At 32.0% G+C, this 14,531-nt stretch overlaps 1 protein-coding gene across 1 annotated transcript; it reads left to right on the top strand.

Moving 5' to 3' along the window:
* Positions 1–12,712: 12,712 nt before the first annotated feature.
* Positions 12,713–13,228, top strand: LOC120163141 (protein PSK SIMULATOR 3-like). The gene has a single exon (XM_039173138.1). The coding sequence runs from the start codon at positions 12,713–12,715 to the stop codon at positions 13,226–13,228; it is 516 nt and encodes a 171-aa protein (XP_039029069.1).
* Positions 13,229–14,531: the final 1,303 nt, after the last annotated feature.

Below are 14,531 nucleotides of genomic sequence, written 5' to 3'. Positions count from 1 at the left end.
GGTATCTTCTAACTCAAATAGATTAAATTCAAAATCTTTTAATGAGTTACAAGATGCTTATGATGAATTATTTTCGGAGTTTGAGACCATGAACTCCAAATACAATAAATTGTTTTCTAAATTTATAGCTAAAAATGATCTTATTTTGAAAGCCAAACTAGATTTAGAAAATCAAAATGAAATTTTGAGAAAGGAGTTAGAGCTTTCAAAAAAAAATCTGAAAACTTTGAAAAAGAAATTTTCAAATTAAACAAACTTCTTCTAGAAACGAAAATGGATTTTGAAAATCAAAATGAAATCTTGAAGAAGGATTTAGAGCTTTCAAAAATGAAATTTAAAACTATTGAAAAAGAAAATTTTGATTTGAAAGTTAAGCTTGAATGTTTAACAAAAGAAAAAGATATCATTTTAAATAATTCATCTAGTTCAATACTGAGAATATGTTCACATTGTCATTATCATGGTCATAAGGAACATACTTGTCCTTTAAAGAAAGGCAAACGATTTAAAATTAGACAAGTATGGATCCAAAGCAATCTGGATACCAAAATCTACTTAAATCTCTCTTGTAGGTGTGTGAGAGCAATGGTGATGAAGATGATGATATTCAAGATGCTCTAGCCACACATGAAAAAGAAATGGGTAACCTCTAAACTTAATGTTTTAACTTAATTTGGTTGCTCATTTAGTTTATACATGCATGAGGTTTTAAATGTTGAATAATTCTAAATGATTATGTTTTATCTCATGTATGTTGAAAAACATTGTATGATAAACATAGTAATTTTTGGTAATGTTTTATAAACTCTAGTTCATCATATTAATTTTTGGTCAAAATTATTTTTAAAATGTAATTGATATATCTTTGACAATTGATATCAATTTTTCAAGAACTTTGTTTTTGCAAAATTTTGACCTTAAATTTTTATTAATGTTTATGCATAGATTTTTTTAATATTATAAAGTTTTAATGCATAACATTTCCAAAAAACTTTATGCATGTGCTTTTAATCTCGATAATCAACATTGTATAATGTTTTGTATGTGAATGGATTAAAGCATAATCCGATTAGATGAATTTGACAAAATATACAATGTCTTATTTTTAAATTAAGTGTTTGCAAAATTGATTGACATTGCATCTATTTTGATTATGCTTGTTGGTCATAGAATAGGAAACATTTACATGATGCATTTAGATTCTATTAATATGACTAATTTATGCATAGTTGCTAAGGATGAGCATGATAGTTGGTTATGACATAGTAGACTAGGACATGCTAGCATGAGTGTTTTGCAACGATTAATTCAAGGAGACTTAGTAAAAGGGTTGCCTAAACTAAAATTTGATAATGATAAAATTTGTGATGCTTGTGCTAAAGGAAAACAAAAACGAGTTTCTTTTAAATCCATTAATGATGTATCCACTAGTAGAGTATTACAATTGATCCATTTAGATCTTTATGGGTCATCTAGAACTACTAGCTTCGGTGGAAAAAATATGCATTTGTATTAGTAGATGATTATTCTAGATATACTTGGGTTCTATTTTTATGTACTAAAGATGAAGCTTTAGAAAAATTCATCACGTTTTCAAAAGTAATCCAAAACGAAAAATGTTACTCTATAACTAGTGTTAGGAGTGATCATGAAACTGAATTTGAAAATCTTGGTTTTACTACTTTTTGTAATACTAATGGTATTAGCCATAATTTTTCAGCACCTAGAACCCCTCAACAAAATGGAGTTGTTGAGAGGAAAAATTGAACTTTAGAACAAAAGGCTAAAACCATGCTTTATGAAAAAAATTTGCCAAAATAGTTTTGGGTGGAAGCCACAAATACCACTTGTTATGTTATTAATCGAGTAATGATTAGGTCTATTTTGAAGAAAATTCCATATGAACTTTTTAAAAATAAAAAGCCTAATATTAGCTATTTTCATCCTTTTGGATGTAAATGTTTTATTTTAAACAACAATAAAGACAATTTTGGCAAATTTGATGCTAAAAGTGATGAAGGAATTTTTCTGGGTTATTCCTTAAATTCTAAAGCTATTGAGTATTTAATAAAAGAACTTTAGTTGTAGAAGAGTCTATACATGTTGTTTTCGATGATAATCCCCTTACGAGGAAGGATTCTTGTGTGAATGATGATGTAGGTATTATAAACATAAATAACGTTGGACATGACGTTGAAGAACCATCATCAAATGAAGAAACAAAAGATGAGGAAACTCAAGATCCTCTCGAGAATCCAACCATTGAAGAAAGGGAAGTCTCTTACCCAAGGGAATACAACTATGTCAAGGATGGTGAAATAATAGGTGATCCATCCAAAGGGGTAACAACTCGATCTTCTCTTAGAAATATTTGTAATTATGTTGCATTTATCTCATGCATGGAGCCTAAGAATATTAAATAAGCATTAAATGATGAACATTGGATTATGGCTATGCAAGAAGAGTTAAATCAATTTGAGAGAAGTAAAGTATGGACATTAGTTAAAAGGCCTAGTAATAAGTCTACTATAGGTACTAGATGTAGGAATAAGATTGATGAAAGTGGTAATATAGTGAGAAACAAGGCTAGACTTGTTGCTTAAGGGTATACTCAAGAAGAGGGCATAGACTATGATGAAACATATGCTCTCGTAGCTAGGATGAAAGCAATTAGAATGTTATTAGCATTTGCATGTTTTCATGAATTTAAATTATATCAAATGGATGTTAAAAGTGCATTTTTAAATGGTTTTATAAAAGAAGTAGTGTATGTGGAACAACCTCCTGGTTTTGAAGACTCAAATTTTCCAAATCATGTTTTTAAATTGAAAAAATCACTTTATGGTTTAAAACAAGCTCCTAGAGCTTGGTATGAAAGATTGTCAAACCTTTTAATTGAAAAAGGTTTTTCAAAAGGGAAAGTTGACAATACATTGTTTTTAAAGCATAAAGGTAAAAATTTATTAGTAGTTCAAATTTATGTTGATGATATAATATTTGGTTCTACTAATGATGTTATTTGCCAAGAATTTTCTAAGCTAATGCAAAGTGAATTTGAGATGAGCATGATGGGGGAGCTCTCATTTTTCTTGGGACTCCAAATCAAGCAAAGAAAAGATGGCATCTTCATCAATCAAGCTAAGTACGTCAAAGGTATGCTCAAGAAGTTTGGACTGGAAAATGGGAAACCTCATGACACTCCAATGAGCTCATCAACAAAGCTTGACATAGATGAATGACGTAAATGTGTGGATGTTAAATTATATAGATCCATTATTGGCTCATTATTTATCTAACCGCAAGTAGACCGGACATTATGTTTAGTGTTTGCTTATGTGCTAGATTTCAATCATGCCCTAAGGAATCACATTTACTAGTTGTTAAGAGAATCTTTAGATACCTTAAGGACACTCCTAGTTTAGGACTTTGGTATCCTAGAGACTCTAGCTTTAGCTTGCATGCCTTTTCTGATACGATTATGGAGGATGCAAATTAGATAGGAAAAACACCTCCGGTACTTGTCAATTCCTTGGAAATATGCTAATTTCTTGGTTTTCAAAGAAACAAAATTGTGTTGCATTATCTACCACTGAAGCAGAATACATTTCAGCTGGTAGTTGTTGTGCACAAGTTTTATGGATGAAACAATAACTTTTTGATTATGGAATTGAAGTAGGTATCATTCCTATCAAGTGTGACAATACTAGTGCTATTTGTCTCACTAAAAATCCCATCCAACACTCTAGAACTAAGCATATTGAAATTAGACACCACTTCATTAGAGACCATGTTGCTAAGGAAGATGTAGTTCTAGAATTTGTTGATACTTTGCACTAATTAGCATATATCTTTACAAAACCTTTAGACAAAGAAAGATTTTGGAAACTTAGAAGAGAATTAGGTTTAACTGACCTATCTTAACTTAGTGTTTAAAATAATTTTTAGCACTTTGAAGAATAAATGAAAAATGTTTACAATAATAATTTTTTATTGTATTCTTAGCTATTAGTTAGGGGGAGTTTATGTTCTTTGGTGAAAATTAATTTTATGTTCAAATGTAGTTTAAGGATTAAATTGATTGATTGAACATGATTAATTTTCAATATATGAGGTTCCAATACCACTAGAGCTAATTAATTTAGCATTTTGAGTGTTTAAAACGGTTTTTTTAAAATTTTTGTGCATAATGCATCGATACACTATGAAAGTACATCGATGCATCCCTTTAAATGTGCATCGATACATCATGAAGATGCACCGATGCACGCCTTAAATGTGCATCGATGCACAAGGCCATGCATCTATGCATCCGTCAGATTTTTTGGTTAAAACCCTATTTCTCTTCATTTTCTCAACACCCTTCAAACACTCCCCTTGCCGCCGTTCGTCCTCTCTATCTCTCTAAACTCTCCTTTTGCTCAAAATCAATGGAAAATAGTCAGAATCTTCGAGTTTTACATCTCCAAATCCCGCTAATATCATTAAATCGTGCAAAACATCATCACATTCCACTCAATCTGAATTTTCAAGGTATTTTTCCAAAAACCTCTATTTTGATTTTAGAACTAGTTTAGATTAGTTCTAAGATGAACATTATATCGAGCATTGATTATATTATGATTCTAAACTATATTTTACAATCAATTTCGTAAAAAATAAACAATTTTTCAACATTGTCTTTAAAATTTTGAAATACTATAAAAAATTGTTATTTTCGAAATTATTGATTTTTTGATTTAATTGTATTGTTTTCATGAAAACTATATGTATTATAATATTTCAAATGTTATTTTCAAAAACATGCTCATTAGGATTCGATTTAGAGAACCTTGAATTATTGCGGACTCAAATGAGTTTTGGAATTGATTATTGTGCATACACGTGTTTCAAAATTACAGGTTACATTCCTAATTCTGATTTCTTAAACTATGTCAAACCCTAAATGCCCTAGGACTTCTTCTAATCATTCTAACCGACCTTCTAATCCTATTCCTCCTCAAGCTCCAAATACAAACGATCCCAATATGACCATTCTAAAATCATGTTTTAATATGCCTGAGCGTCGTAGAGAAGAACTCTACTATAGGTACATGGATTCCTTCCAATCTTACAAAATCCGAGAAGAACGTATTCCCTCTGTTCAAGCCATGGTAGATCTTATTGTTTTAAACATTTTGAATGCTTTTGGATTGCTTTACTTTGGTTGTTGAATAATTGAATTTGTTTGGATTTATGATTTGGATGGTTGGATGTTTGAACTTGTTATATATATATTTGGCTTGGTTTTAACTTTCTTTCTGAGCTTAATGTTTATTAATTTTTGCATCATTTATATATTATTTGCATTATGACCAATTATGCCATTTCACATTTGATTATGAATATTGAATTATGAAACTAATGGCCAACCTTTCTCTTGATCTTTGATCTTAGTAGCTTAAGCTATATTTATTTATAATCAATTGGCTATATTTTTCACAATCTTGTTTAAAGCGTTTTGAAGTCTTTTTGATTTAACAAAAAGGGGGAGAAGTGTTAAAGTAAGGGGGAGTAATTTTTCAAACTTGATTTATTAGAAAATCTTAAAATTACTAAAATGTTTTGTTACATCAAAAAGGGGGAGATTGTTGAAAACATTTTGATGTTTCAATATAACAAATTAAGTTAAATGAATTTTAAGATTTTACAAATGATTTTCTAAGTATATTCGATTTAATTAATCGAATATCAAAATATTACTCAAAGTCTTTCAAAGTTAAATTTCAATCCGTACTAATGTGTAAAATTGTGTTTTATACTTAAAATATTTTTGAAACAATTTTCACAAAGTATTTCGAACAAAAAACGAGCCAAAAATCAAAATTGAGAAGGGATGCATCGATGCACTCATTGATGCATCGATGCACTCGTTGATGCATCAATGCACTCACCATATCGAATGCATTTTATGCATCGATACACTACCATGCATCTATGCACTCAAGTTTTATGAAAACATCGAATGCATTTTATGCATCGATGCACAGACCATGCATCGATGCACTCTGGCTTGTTTAAAACATCGAATTCATTTTATGCATCGATGCACTCTTAGTGCACCGATGCACTAAGGGTCTAACGGTCGAAATATTTGAATTTTACACATAGTGTACTGATGCACTAGCCTTATGCATTGATGCACCAGACACTCCACTAATTGTATTAATTGTTTTCACACTTAAATTGCTCCTTTGACTCCACTAATCATCCCCAACGTTCAGAATCAATTGAAGGAGTATTTAAACAAGCTTAGAAGCCATTGATTAACAAAAAGAAACAACAAGAAACAAGAATCAAGAGATAATCAAAGAGAAAGCATCAAACTCATTGTTTGAGCATTTCAAGCCTATTTTTCATTCAATATTCATTTTGCTTTCGAGAACACTACTTGTACTCAATTGTATTCATTCTTGAGTGTTCTTTCTTTGTTCTAGAATTGTGCAAACACATTTGCCTTGTGAGGTTTTTCATTAAGTTTGCGAATTTGTAATCTTCTCTTTGAGAAAGAGTGTTCTCAAGAATTGGGGTATATTCTTGAGGGAATTGTAAGGTTATCTCTTTGGCCTCAAAAGAAAGAACTAATTAGTGAATTTGTTGGAAAATCCTTAGTGTGGATAGCTAAGGTAGTGGACGTAGACTTTCGTTGAGAAATTTGAACCACACTAAATCGCTGTGCAATTACTTTCAATTTTCTACAAAAGTTTCCACCAAAATTTTAATTGCCAAGTCACCCCCCTTTTGGCCAATTCCGTCAATCGATTAACTTAACAAAGAGAATTCCTCAAATTACTTGACAACACTGCTGCTTATTGACACCAGAATGAGAGTATTCAAGATTAACAGATTTGTTCACGAGTAGAGCCACGAGAACCCTCAATGGGGCATTAGCAAAAGTAGACCTCGTGGGGATTATGAGATTCAAATCAAACAAACATTGAGAGTAAGCCTTACAGTTTAGAATGTTGGGGCATTTTGAAGGCCCAATTCAGACTGATCCATGTGGGACATCTCAAAGGCCCATTTAAACCAGAAACAAAATGTTGGGGCATTTTAAAAGCCACTTCAGACATACCCATATGGGGAATTTTGAAGGCTCATATCAGTATGAAAAAATGTTGGGGAATTTTGAAAGCTCACATCAACAAGAAGCAAATGTTGAGGAATGCTGAAAGCCCATTTCAATCAGAAATATGAATATTAACGCATTTTGAATATTTGTATCAGCAAATGTTGGGGCACGCTGAAAGGCCCATTTCAATCAGAAATAGAAATGTTGATTTGTTTTGAACGTTTGTATCAGCAAATGTTGGGGGTATGCTGAAAGCCCATTTTAATCAGAATCAGGAATGTTGGCTCATTTTGAACGTCTGTATTAGCAAATGTTGGGGCATGCTGAAGGCTTATATCATATTATGGAAAAATCATTGCTTTGAGCAAATATTTCCAGTAAGACAGAAAGGAATGAAAAATGAAAATGGTGAAATACTGACAGTAGAGCTGACTATACATAATTGCTTCGTTCTTTAGGCAGTTATATTAGGGTCCTGGTGTTGAAAAATATTTACTCAGCAAGTATGGTTTCAAATACCCAATCTTCTTAGCCATGTGTCATATGACAGTGTGTTCTTTGTTAAGCTACATCACGACTGCATGGATAAAGATAGTCCCCATGCAGACCATTCGATCCAGGGTTCAGTTCCTCAAGATCTCGGCTTTAAATTTGGTCTTTTGTGTGTCGGTGATTATACAAAATATTTCTTTGAGGTTCTTGGCAGTTAGTTTCAATCATACTGTTGGGGCTACGAAGCTATTTTTCAAGACAACTTTCGCTTACTTGATGACATTGAAGAGAGAGACTCGGCTTATGTATATTACTCTTATTCTCATTGTTACTGGGGTTATCATTTCCAATCAGGGTGAACTCAGTTTTCATCCATTTGGTTTTATCATGTGGGTTTCATCTACAGCAGTAAAAATTCCATGAATCTCCTTCTGTACATGGCTCCTATAGCTGATGTGTTTCTACTTCCTACAACACTCATTATAGAAGAAAACATGATCGGTATCACACTTACCCTTGTTTGAGATTATATCAAGATCGGTTGGTATCTTTTATTAAATTCGACACTAGCATATTTTGTGAATTTGACCAACTTTTTGGTCATGAAACACACCAGCATCCCATTTGTATTTCCACTGAGTTTTGTTCTCAAGTGGTCTTATGACATCATACAAAAGCTTTGAACACTATGCAAGGAGCTTCAATGATTGAAAAATCTGGGCAGAAGCCATAAGAAAGGATGAATGTGTTATCAAATGTTTTACGAACATCTGAGCAGAAGCCACATGAAAGAATGAATGTGTTGTCAAATGTTTTACGAACCAGTTATTCTGGTGTTGAACCAATGTTACGATCATATGGTTTTAATTTTTAGACCCAAGATGAAGTTTTCTTCAACCCCAAGGTTTGAAGTGATATATAATGAAGATTTCTTTCCACAGAAGGGAGTTGAAATTTTAACAACGAGAAACTAGTGGAGCCACTAAGATTGAACAACGAGAAACTAGTGGAGCCAACTAAGATTGAACAATATTCGTTGTTTGGGTATATCTACATCTACATTCTTTAAAGATGATAGATTCTCTTTTCAAAGATGAAAGCTTTATTGGATTTCTACACAAGTCCAAGCAAAGAAAGCTGGTGTTATCAAAGACAAAAATGGGGACATCAAGGTCATAATTCTGATTACAACCAGAGTTCCATAAATGAAACATTTCTTTTAACAAAAAAGACACAAAGATGCAAATGGATCAGATGGTTCATAAAAAATGCCAGCTCGAAATGACATTTGGACTAAGTGAAGGAAGACCGAGTTCGCCACTTTGAAGTCAAATGAAGATTGCATCAACATTTTTGCATTTATATGAACATCATTTGCACAATAAAAATGCATTACATTGATACATTTGATTGCATTCAAACATGAGGCTTTTACAGATATTCAAAGAAGATTCATGATGAAAGGGATTATGAGATTCAAATCAACAAACATTGAGAGTAAGCCTTACAGTTTAGAATGTTGGGGCATTTTGAAGGCCCAATTCAGACAGATCCATGTGGGACATCTCAAAGGCCATTTAAACCAGAAACAAATGTTGGGGCATTTTAAAAGCCACTTCAGACAGACCCATATGGGGGAATTTTGAAGGCATATCAGTATGAAAAAATGTTGGGGAATTTGAAAGCTCACATCACAAGAAGCAAATGTTGAGGAATGCTGAAAGCCCATTTCAATCAGAAATATGAATATTAAACACATTTTGAATGTTTGTATCAGCAAATGTTGGGGCACGCTGAAAGGCCCATTTCATCAGAAATAGAAATGTGATTTGTTTTGAACGTTTGTATTAGCAAATGTTGGGGGTATGCTGAAAGCCCATTTTAATCAGAATCAGGAATGTTGGCTCATTTTGAACGTCTGTATTAGCAATGTTGGGGCATGCTGAAGGCTTATATCATATTATGGAAAAATCATTGCTTTGAGCAAATATTTCCAGTAAGACAGAAAGGAATGAAAAATGAAATGGTGAAATATGACAGTAGAGCTGACTATACAAATGCTTCGTTCTTTAGGCAGTTATATTAGGGTCCTGGTGTTGAACAAATATTACTCAAGTATGGTTTCAAATACCAATCTTCTTAGCCATGTGTCATATGACAGTGTGTTCTTTGTTAAGCTACATCACGACTGAATGGATAAAGATAGTCCCCATGCAGACCATTCGATCCAAGGTTCAGTTCCTCAAGATCTCGGCTTTAAATTTGGTCTTTTGTGTGTCGGTGATTATACAAAATATTTCTTTGAGGTTCTTGGCAGTTAGTTTCAATCATACTGTTGGGGCTACGAAGCTATTTTTCAAGACAGCTTTCGCTTACTTGATGACATTGAAGAGAGAGACTCGGTTATGTATACTCTTATTCTCATTGTTACTGGGGTTATCATTTCCAATCAGGGTGAACTCAGTTTCATCCATTTGGTTTTATCATGTGGGTTTCATTATAGCAGTAAAAATTCCATGAATCTCCTTCTGTACATGGCTCCTATAGCTGATGTGTTTCTACTTCCTACAACACTCATTATAGAAGAAAACATGATCGGTATCACACTTACCCTTGTTTGAGATTATATCAAGATCGGTTGGTATCTTTTATTAAATTCGACACTAGCATATTTTGTGAATTTGACCAACTTTTTGGTCATGAAACACACCAGCATCCCATTTGTATTTCCACTGAGTTTTGTTCTCAAGTGGTCTTATGACATCATACAAAAGCTTTGAACACTATGTAAGGAGCTTCAATGATTGAAAAATTTGGGCAGAAGGCATAAGAAAGGATGAATGTGTTATCAAATGTTTTACGAACATCTGAGCAGAAGCCACAGGAAAGAATGAATGTGTTGTCAAATGTTTTACGAACCAGTTATTCTGGTGTTGAACCAATGTTACGATCATATGGTTTCAATTTTTAGACCCAAGATGAAGTTTTCTTCAACCCCAAGGTTTGAAGTGATATATAATGAAGATTTCTTTCCACAGAAGGGAGTTGAAATTTTAACAACGAGAAACTAGTGGAGCCAACTAAGATTGAACAATATATCGAATTGTAAAACAAAGAGAGAGAAAAGGTCTACTCTGACCTTTAGAGTTTCCTCAAGCTTCCAGCCACCGATTCAACTGCCACCACTCGGTCACCGATACTGCTGCCACGATGCCTCCGACGAAGCCTCCAGAAGGTCTACTCTGACCGTTCACATTACTGCTATATGGTGAGTCACCAGATAGTTCGGTGACTCACCGAAATTTACCCATAAGACTGGTCCAAGAGAAGCACCGTGGTGGCCTATAAATATGGCCACCGAACCTGCAAAAGAGAGGGGACCAACGGCAGAAAACGAAGCAAGAACGAGAACATACAACAAATATACGAACAAAAACAAAGCTACCAACAATCCCAGTCAGCTACAAATCGAAAGAGAAAGAGAAGGAACTTACCCTCGGAGAGTCCAAACGTCGCTAGAGATCCACACATCGAATGTAAAAAAATAGATCTAGGAAAATCTAAGGATTTGAATAGGGAAAGCCGAGCGTTAATTTGGGGGTAATATTGTAATTTTCGGCCACCATTTACGGTGGCCGGCGACGGCGAATAGCGCCAGAGCGAGGCGGTCAACGGTGGCCGGACTCCCGCTGTTGAAAGAAATTTAGAGAGAAAATAGAGAATTCTCTCCTTAGAGAGGAACCAGAATTAAGAAATGAAGAAAATCGACCAAAATGGCCGGTTAAATGGGTATTTATACCCCACTCCAAATGACGTCGTTTTGGGGAGGGGTGCCTGTGTAAGTGGAAAAATCATTTTCGCAGTCCCTTCAAGTCTGTAACTTTATGAGTTAGTCACTAAAATCAATTTATGATAATTTGAATTCGGTCTTCCAATTTTATTTATTTATAATTTAGTCATTAACCTTATTTATATAATATTTAGGGTAAATACTCATTTTAGTCCCCTATAATTTTAATAATTGATATTTTAGTCCATATTATTAATTAGGGTAAACTACACTTTTAATCACAATCTCTCATAATATTTTGAATTAGAGCAGTAAGTTTTGATATTTTACATTTTAGTCACTGATATTTGAATTCTTTTCATTTTTGGCTATAAGTTTTATTGCTTTTTAATTTAATCTTATATTTTTAATTTCTTTCAATTTGGTCATTGTTTAATTGCAATTTTTTATTATTACCATATATGTTTCAATATTTTAAATATGGTATTTAATTATTTTTTATTTCATATAAATATATTTAATTAAATAATAATATTTATTTTTTAATATTAAGAAATGGGCTGTCTTAAAGTAACTATATGTCCTTTTCTGATATTTTAAATAAATAAAATATTATATTTAATTTATTTTCATATTTTTTAATATTTATTTATTTTTAATATTAAAGAAAGGGGTTGTCTTAAAGTAACTAGATGTCATTTTCTAATATTTTTAAATAAATAAATACTATATTTATAAAACCATAAAAATATATATATTTTAATATATTTTTCCTTAAAATTATTCAATTGAATATGAAATAAGAGGATCATAAATTAAATTTATATTAGAATTCTTAAATTCTATTATTTGAGACAATTTATAATCGACCGAGACCAATTTTGAGCGTTGTGGGGGTGTTAATCCTTCCACAAACGTAACCGACCACGAATTCTTTTTTATTACTAAAAAGAATAAATTTTTGGTTATACGCATACGAGTTTATCATTTAAATAGTTTTTTCTTAAAAACTCTTTTAAAATATGATTTTTAGGTACTCGACCTATTTTACCCAAAAAGTCGATGGCGACTCTAAAACATTTCATTAAAAATCATTTAATTATTTACTTTACTTTTTCCGTCAAGGAAATTTCGTGTCCGGGCAAAAACCGGTTACGACACGGTTGTTTCCATGCTCGTTAGATCGATCTTTACTGTTCTGGGAAAATGAACCCAGTTTTTGGATTTGGGTATTCATCTTTACCTCTTTACCTCGAAGCCTCTCGGCTTCTGCAACAGTCCATCCATTGGGGAGTTGTTCAAAGCAAGAAGAAAAGAAAGCTATGGAAGTCAAGTTTTTCGAGTCGAACATGAGGCGTCTTAAGCCTCCACCGAGTACATTAGGTGCCGCAACTTTACCATTACACTACGCGAATTTGATAATCATAATGGAGAAGATGATCAAGTCGCCACAATCCGTCAGCGTCGATGCCCGAGACGATCTTTATTCCATGCTTCCAAGCAGTCTCAGATCATCTCTAAGGGGAAGACTAAAAGGAGTTGAGTTGTCGGCGAGTGATCCAGTGCTCACCGGAGAATGGAGAACAGCTTTGAGAAGCATCTTGGATTGGCTATCGCCATTGGCACACAACATGATCAAATGGCAAAATGAAAGGAGCTTCGAGCACCAGAATTTGTTGCCTAAAACGAATGTTCTTCTCTTGCAAACTCTCTTCTTTGCAAACAAAGAAAACACTGAAGTTGACATTACTGAGCTGCTAGTGGATTTGAATTACATTTGGAGATTCGAAAGGGAAATGACAGCAAAGGTCTTATTCGATTGCAGCAACTTTAATTAGGAAACAATTGAACTTAATCTTTTAATTACTTCAGTTTCGAGATTCAATTTTGTTTTCTCCAATTTTAATATGATCATTGATCAGTTTTTGTGTTCAAGATTGAACTGGTTTTCAGATCTTTATAGGTTTTGTTTTTCAATTCTAACCCTTTATTTGTATATGCTATAATATCTCTTTTTGTAAATGAAATCAAACGAGTAGAAATGGATCTCAGAATATTGCAGACTTTCAGGCAAATTCATGGCAATTATATTAAATAGGGTAAATTATATGTTTAGTATTCCAACTATCACTTTTGTTCCGTTTTAATCACCCAATTATTTTTTTGTTTTAAAATTATACATAATGTTAGTTTTGGTCACCCACTCTTAAAAAACTAACATAATTATTGATGTGATATTTTTTATTTTATTTTTTAATGATGACGTGACATTATCGTATGATAACACATTAGCATCACAGTGTTAACTTTTTAACAGTATGTGGCAAAAATTAGACTAAAACTAAATGTTAGGTATGATTTTGAAACAAAAAATATTTGAGTGACCAAAATGGAACAAAAATAATAATTAGGATACTAAACATGTAGTTTACCCTATTATATATATACATGTGAAAATATTCCTCTTATTTTTTGCTTTGCTATTGTTTTTTTTATTAAAACCACCCTGTTCTGGATCAAGTTTCATTAGCTTTTGGAGTAGTTTAACTATTTGATTATTTAATTAAATTGACAAATTTTGTTTTATTAAAATTTTATTTAATTTTTTTATTCTAAATAAGTTTAAAAAATTTAAGTCAAATTATATGGTTTATATTTATTTTAATTAAAATAAAAAATAAATAGATCAAAATAAAACTTTATTAAAAATCTAAATAAATTTTAAATTAAGAAACATAAATTAATATACATATTTAATTTTTTGGGTTTAATAACCGATATTCAATTTATTAATCGACTAATTCAGATCAGGTATTGCAGAGGCGAGCACAACCCTTCCAACTCAATTTGCTCCATACGCAAACGTCAAGATTCGAACCCCTAACCTTGCTTAAAAATCTAAAATGTCATCCCACTTATTTATTTAATATTTAAACCTAATAAAACACCAACTAATTCAATTATTAATTATATAACTAAATTTTGTTTAATAACATTTTAGAATTTAATAGGAATTATAAATTTTTTATAATTTGAGTTATAAATGGTTACTAAATTTTTGGTGAATCTACATTTTGATTATGGAAAATTTAAAACTTGCAATACAATCGTTAAAATTGTAATATGTTGTTATTATGGTCA

Source organism: Hibiscus syriacus, unplaced genomic scaffold (genome assembly GCF_006381635.1).
Source record: "Hibiscus syriacus cultivar Baekdansim isolate YM2019G1 unplaced genomic scaffold, ASM638163v2 tig00111427_pilon, whole genome shotgun sequence".
Lineage (NCBI taxonomy): Eukaryota > Viridiplantae > Streptophyta > Magnoliopsida > Malvales > Malvaceae > Hibiscus > Hibiscus syriacus.
This window is presented reverse-complemented; position numbering and strand designations above follow the sequence as displayed.